Raw genomic sequence first — 6163 nt, 5'->3', positions numbered from 1 at the left:
TTTAAGAATTTTAAGTACATTTTATTAACAATGTATCCCTTTGATAAGATTATACTTCAGGAGGCTTTTTAATGCCCTTGACATAAACTGTACACATTATACAAAAACAAGAAAACCACACACACACAAAAATCAGGGTGAGCAAAACCATTTGGGGACAAACCTTATTTAAATTATACACAACTCAATGAAATATTCTTACGGAAAATATATAAATACTTTTTCTTTCTATGTTACAGTTATACAATATAAATCAGATTTCAATGTCTGTTCAGTGACCTACAAACACCAGAACCTCCAAATCTGTAGCAGCGTATTACTAAATAAAAAAAGAAGAAAATAATGTGGTTAGGGAGCATTAAGTCTGAGATTTTTTTTCACAATCCCTTACCACTTTTCAAAACTAATTTACACCATTTTTTTACAATGCAGCTTTAGGGTTTCTGACAGACCAGTAATGGAACACTTTTCAACTATTCTCTATGAAAACTTTTTATCTCCCCCCTCTGCCCTAAGACTTTGCATTTTGTGCTAAATCAACCTATTTAGTGGCAAAATTACAAGGTATACCTTTTTTGGCATAAATTATATTTTTCAAATTAAATATTTTATAAAGAAAGTCAAACAAAATGTGCAATTTATGCATGCTGTGGCATAGCTATCCACCTACATTATAAAAATACTCCAAAGGGGGAAAAATCCACATTCTGTGTCAGTCATATAAACTTACTATGAATGAAAAATACCCTGGGAACCTGGAACTAAAAGAAAAAAGAATGCTCCTAGAAAGATTCTCACAGATTTCAATATTGTTTGATAAGCATTGCTATTCATTTCACTGGTATGCTTTTATAATGAAACTCTCACTGTAGTGATGCTTGTGAAATTAAGCTGGTAATAATGTATTTCCTAAATGAGGAGACAAGGGAGACCTTTCCCAGCAAATATTCTAGATTTATTCCAACACCTCTTCTCATAAAACTCTCTCAATTAATTCAATCTATTCTTTTTTCCCATGTTTTAATGGATTGTGAATTTGAGACAAAACTGGAAGCATAGGACTAAAGGGGAAAAACCTTACTTCCAAAGGACCTTTCCCAAGGTAGTTTACAAAGCTCATCTCACACAAAATTAGCACCTCACTCTTACCATGCAAAAATAATCGCAGTTATAATTTGGATGATAATTTGATTGGTTTTTATTGCTTAATGATCTGTGCTTTAACGTGGGGGTAAAAGGCATCCTCTGAATGAAATGAAAACAATTTTTATATAAATAGCAGTAGACAAATCTGAGTAAGCATTGACACCTCACTGTTGAACACTTTGCCATTGTAATATGCCCTGAAAAACTCAACTTTATCTCAAGCTCTGGATAAAAGAGCTGAAAGCTATTAAAGCCACCATTTCAAAAGGACTTGTACACAAGATGTTAGAGTAACTAGTATAATAATGTATACCTCCACAAGAGCCTTTTTTAATGTCACTGTCTTACAGAATGTCCTTATGCTACCAATGTTTATTAGAAAAATTTTTATTAGGGAGAACAGACTCCCTCCCCCAGCAATCTACCTAAGCATAAACAGGAAATAAAAATATAAGAAATTTTAGATCATATTTAATTACAAATACTAATTTCTAAGTTCCTTATTTATCAGTATTTACTTAGTATATGAAGCTGAAATCTGTTCTTGAAAAAAAATTTCAATTAGAAATGACAATTCACTTTACAATTAGAAATTCACAGTTTACAACCAGTACAACTGCCCAAATTCCTCCAAATTATTCAATAATTACCAACAGTACAAATTTATATGGACTGAGATTAATTCTAAAATCTTGAAAAAACTACAGTATTGACATTATTCTGGTATTTTATAGTCTGGTAATATCTGTTATTTATAGATGATTTTCTCAATTATTTCTATTACCACTGACACCATTCCTAACCTTTTCGGCTATAATTTAAGATTTTTAAACACCTAAGTTAATCACTTGGCACTGCATGTGAGCATTTTTCATCATAAAAGTCTACTTTTATACTAATGAGTACTTAAAGAGAACGTATTAGACCTGTCAGTAAAATATGGATACACCAAACAGCACTATACATTTAAGTTACAGACTTTTCTTTTCTTAGATGACTGATAACCACAAAGCTCTGAGTGTCTCCCCAAACTAAGTGCTATGGGCAAATATTATGATGTATACATACATGTCTTTCAAAGAAATAGTCAACAACCTGTTCAGGCTAATAGTAACGAAGACTTCATTTCAGGAGGGGTGAGTGACGTGGGGTCTAGGCATGGGGATGGTTGTGTGTATGTGACAAAAAAGAACTACTGTTAACTTTTGAGGGATTAAACCACAGATTTTATAGTCTTTATTAACTGAGGTAGTGTTTAAAATGAATGTCTAAAATATGTTAATCCCACTATGAATAAGATTACTACATTACCTCCTTTGGAGTTTTTAACCACTATTTGGTCTAGTATCTCTGACATTTGGTTCTCTGGAAGGCAGTTTAATCATCCAAGACCAAAGACCAAGGTGACAGGCAATGTTCTTAGAAGTACTGTTGACATTTAAATAAACACTGGGGTTCAGTGATAAATTAAAGGTAAAAAAAAAGTATTTGTTTTATCTTCAATTGGATTTTACGAGAGAAAAGCTGAAGAACCACTTTTTAACATAAGGAGCAGCTTACAGCCCTTATCTGTTTTGTTACAATGTAAGTTGCTACACAGTGCACATAAGAACAATTCACTGAAGTGCAGTCAAAGAGGTGTTATGAAGTGAGATGAAATGCTTCATCCCAATTGGAACTTTCAGTGCCAGTAAATTAAAAGAAACAAAACAAAACTATCTCTGTGAGTTATGTTTTCTAGTTCACAGGGTTCTTTACAGAGATCTCAAAGAACAAGCCCATTATAAAAAGGATATGGGAAAATATTAATGTACTACGACTGTGTCAAAGCTGCTGTGTAACGGTAAGAATGGTATACACAAATGAATTAAAAAAGGGTCCTAATCAGTCCAGCTGGATTTTTTTTCTATTTATATATAGACCTCAAAAAAGATAATCCTTTCATTTACAAGCATTCTAAATGATAATGGCTATGCTATTTTTATACACAAATTTGCATATGTTTAATTCCTGTAAAGATTTCCAAATATCTTTAGACATATACAAATTAAACACACAAATAAACAAAATCTTGCCCTCATCAACTTAACTTCACAAATGTGATAAAGGCAATTACTGTACTCATAAACTCACCTATCACTGCATTTAGTTTGTGCAAAACAAGAACACTGATATAAAAATTAAATTACTGCTGCTTTAAAATTTGGTACTTAAGGCTTTTCACTACAATTTTTAATTGTAATAAGTTTTATTAATGATTTCTTAAAAGGAAATATGGCTCTTCTTTTCCCATGGAATGTGTAAATTGTAGGCAAACTTATCATTTCCTCAGGAGATCCAAAGTGTTATTTAATGCTTTCTTTTGCTTTAGGTCTAAATTAATAGTGCTTGTTAAAGTTCCTGTTTAAATGGTGATATGGGAAGTTGATAAAAACGGAAGTCCACTGAAAATATATGCATTCTATAAATGAGAAATACTTTGAATTACAAAATGATCTTCTGATTTTAATCAGGAACTGTAGTGAAAAACCTTAATCAGTTCAAATAGCCTATAATAATACATTGCAACAAAACTTAATAGACAGAAAACAAATAAGAAACTTTATGCAAGTCTAGCAACATAAAAATAACTTATAAGTCCCGGGTTGTTGAGGCTCTTCTTTCGCTTTGAGGTTACAAACCTCTGAAGTAGTGTTAGAAACATTAAGAAAAATGTGGAAGGGCCGAAGTTCCCCCTCTGATACCAGCAGTTAAAGCACACCCTGTCGTGGTAACAGGATGTAGCCTCAGAGACACCGATTTCTGGTTTCCACGAATTAGTTAACAAACAAGGCATCTTTGTATTAACTCTAAAAAAAGAATTCAGAAATAACTGTGTGAAGAGTGCTTCAGCATATCCTATTATTGTTCCACTGTTATTATGCTCTTAAAATGAAAAAATAGAAAACTTATGTAGGTATTCAGTGCTTGGCTCTTGCATACAATGGTTAACTAAAACTCTTAAAACTGTGGTAATTAACAATGAACCCCCAAAAGGGCTCAACGGGGGATAGAGGAAGTTGTTTTGGTTAGGGTAAGTCTGCAGTTCCAACTGTTCATGTACCAGTAATTGCTGGAACAGTGTACAGAAGATGCTCCTGTCTTCGCTGCCCAGTCAGTCAGCATTTTCTGAGGCTTGTAGGAAATCCACAAATATGAATATATATAGTATACATCTATATACATCATAAATATGAGGTCAGGATTCAGCAGATGTATCAACTATAGGTTGCTTTGGTGGTATTGCCAACACAGCCTCTGCTTCTTCATGCATCTAGAAAAGAAGTGGTAAACTGTTAATGACTGTCTAGTGTATCAACAGATATAATCTCCCTTTTAAGTTAATTCAAACAGAATTATTCTTAAAAGATAAATTTCCTAAGTAAAAATTCTACTTACTTGTAAAAACTGTACATCTTGAAATAATTCTTGTATGAACCTCCGACATGGAAGTCTAAATGTGCAGTGTGACAGCAAATGGGAAACCTCAGAGTAAAGGCATATGTCATCAAATGTTTGAGGATACTTCTCCTTAATTCTAAAACAAAAGACAAGACTATGGTGTGATAAAAAACTATAATAAGGCCTTACTATTTTTCCTACAAAATATCATTTTTTAAATATTTTTTCTCCAGATACTGATTAGATGGCATTTTTGGGTGACGGCATAGAATATAAAATATTAAATATTCCCACTTCACACTTAAATTAGACATTTTAAGTCTGGGGTTATGTCTTAAAATGATCAAAATCCAAATGCTTCTTGGAAAGTTAGAAATATTTTTTCCACTGGCATGAGAAATTGCAAAATTTATTTATCAGCCTAGAATGACTCACATATTTTAAAAATTACGTTTTAAAATAGAAAGAAGTTTTTAAAGTTAGACTGAAGTTATCAATATCCTTGACTGGGCTATCTCTTTATATCTTTCAAACAGTGGTTCTTAGCTGGGATAGCATCTCAGAATTGGCTGTGGGGTGAGGTGGGGTGATACACAGGTTAAAGACCTACTACCCCTAGAGCTACTGGCCAGGAGGTTTGTACAGGGACCCTGGCATCTGTGTTATTATTTTTTTAGAGTCCCACAGGAGACCCTGAAGTGTATTTCCTTTGAGGACCACTGCTTTAAATAGTGCAAATCAAAGATGTTGACGATTGTCCGAATTTTCCTTTATCATGTTGCTGTGATTTAGAAAAACAATAAAAATTCTGCAACTTTTATTAAGAGAAAGAAAGAAAAATAAGGAAAAATTAAACCAAGAAAATATTATTTGTTTTACATAGGCCAGCTTTTCTCAAACTTTTTGGTCTCATAATTCCCTTAATTTCTTAAAAATTATTGAGGACTCCAGAAAGTTTATTTTTTGTGGGCTATAGCCATTGATAATTACCACAAGTTAAAATTGAGAAAATTTCAAAATATTTAATTCATTTAAAAAAATAAATCCATTACATGTTAACATAAATATATATTTTAATGAAAAATAACTATTATTTTCCAAAACTTAAAAAAATGAGAAGAATGGTACTGTCTTACATTTTTACAGATCTCTTTAAAGTCTGGCTTAATAGAAGATAGCTAGATTCACATACCTGCTTCTGCATTTAATCTGTTTGCCTATGTTATTTTGCTTGATGTATATGAAGAAAATCTAGCCTCCCACAGATATCCCATACAGTTGAGAACTACCAATGGAAGGTAATTAGTCCAATTTTTGAAGTATTTCAAGTATCTTTTTCACCATAAAAAAGCAGAACAAAGAATACTCATAGTTTACTTACGTTAAAAGCCCAGTTTCATGACATTTTGTTGAAACTGAACTACTCAAATTAATGACTAATCTTAGAACTTCTTTGCGAAGGAGTATACGGCACATTGGTGTATCGTCTGGAATTGTTTTAACACCTGAAAAGAAGATAAAATATTTTATCTATATCACATTAGGAAATGGTTATAACTCATGGAATTTGTTTTTA

At 32.2% G+C, this 6163-nt stretch overlaps 1 protein-coding gene across 6 annotated transcripts in view; it reads right to left on the bottom strand.

Annotated features, from left to right (window-relative positions):
• The window catches only part of RICTOR (RPTOR independent companion of MTOR complex 2), a 112141-nt gene continuing 105978 nt past the window's right edge, over positions 1 to 6163 (bottom strand). For all 6 annotated transcript variants that reach the window (XM_044779390.2, XM_070519739.1, XM_070519738.1 and 3 more), the window contains 3 exons: positions 5969 to 6092; positions 4585 to 4723; positions 1 to 4459 (listed from right to left, as the gene is read on the bottom strand). In XM_044779390.2, coding sequence (XP_044635325.1) covers positions 4385 to 4459; positions 4585 to 4723; positions 5969 to 6092 — 338 coding nt within the window. In that variant the 3' untranslated portion in view covers positions 1 to 4384. The remainder of the gene's footprint in view (positions 4460 to 4584; positions 4724 to 5968; positions 6093 to 6163) is intronic.

The sequence above is a fragment of the Equus asinus genome, chromosome 10 (genome assembly GCF_041296235.1).
Source record: "Equus asinus isolate D_3611 breed Donkey chromosome 10, EquAss-T2T_v2, whole genome shotgun sequence".
NCBI classification, from domain to species: domain Eukaryota; kingdom Metazoa; phylum Chordata; class Mammalia; order Perissodactyla; family Equidae; genus Equus; species Equus asinus.
Note: the sequence above shows the minus strand (reverse complement) of the source record. Positions and strands in the feature narration are given on the sequence as shown.